Raw genomic sequence first — 739 nt, forward strand, 5'->3', positions numbered from 1 at the left:
AGGAGTGCGCGCTGCGGCGGTGCATGGCAGCTTTGGTCAGCTCAAGCATGGTGCTGGGGTAGGGTGGGCAGCACTCACCTCCAAGATGACAATGTCATAGTCGCTGAAGGAGCAGAACTGGTGGGACCAAGCCGCATCATTGCGAATCACCTCGTTGATGACGTACTCGAAGTCCAGGGTCAACTGCTCCACTGTCAGGTACTGGCCCTGGGGCAGGGGGTAGAGACCTCAGTGACTACTTAACACCCCCCTCAGCAGCTCAGCCCCTGCGGAGCCAGACAGAGATGGCTGCAGCCTTCAGTGCATGGTTCTGCCATTGCTAACAAGGCAGAGATTCTGGGGTCAGGAGCTGCCAGGCCCATGGGCCCCTGCCCAAGCCCTGGGAGGGCTGGGCTGCGAGTGAGGAGGCTCCATTATGCACACAGAGCTCCTGGCCCAACATACGCTGGGATCTGTTGCAGCCATCCCTGCTGGGAAGTCCTGAACACCCCTCACCCCTAGTGACTTTTGCCAGGAGTGTCACTCTATCCCTTCTAGCAGATGCTCTGCTCCCAGAAGCAGTCCCAATGCTCAGCACATGACAGAAGGTAGAGAGTGAGGGACAGTATCAAGGAAACCAAGATGTACAGGCCAGGGACCACACCCTGTGCTCATAAGGCTACCGAGGAAAGAACAATCATGACTCAGTTTTCCCACACCAGTCCCATTGGCCCAGAGATTGTTTTCTTAGAGACATGGG

The 739-nt window shown here is 57.0% G+C and overlaps 1 protein-coding gene across 1 annotated transcript in view; it reads right to left on the reverse strand.

The window, feature by feature from the left end:
- Positions 1-739, reverse strand: part of DCAF15 (DDB1 and CUL4 associated factor 15) — a 10136-nt gene that overhangs the window by 1788 nt on the left and 7609 nt on the right. Inside the window, exon 9 of the mRNA XM_025203830.1 lies at positions 79-207. Within this exon, the coding sequence (XP_025059615.1) occupies positions 79-207 (129 nt within the window). The remainder of the gene's footprint in view (positions 1-78; positions 208-739) is intronic.

Source organism: Alligator sinensis, unplaced genomic scaffold (genome assembly GCF_000455745.1).
Source record: "Alligator sinensis unplaced genomic scaffold, ASM45574v1 scaffold707_1, whole genome shotgun sequence".
Classification (NCBI taxonomy): domain Eukaryota; kingdom Metazoa; phylum Chordata; order Crocodylia; family Alligatoridae; genus Alligator; species Alligator sinensis.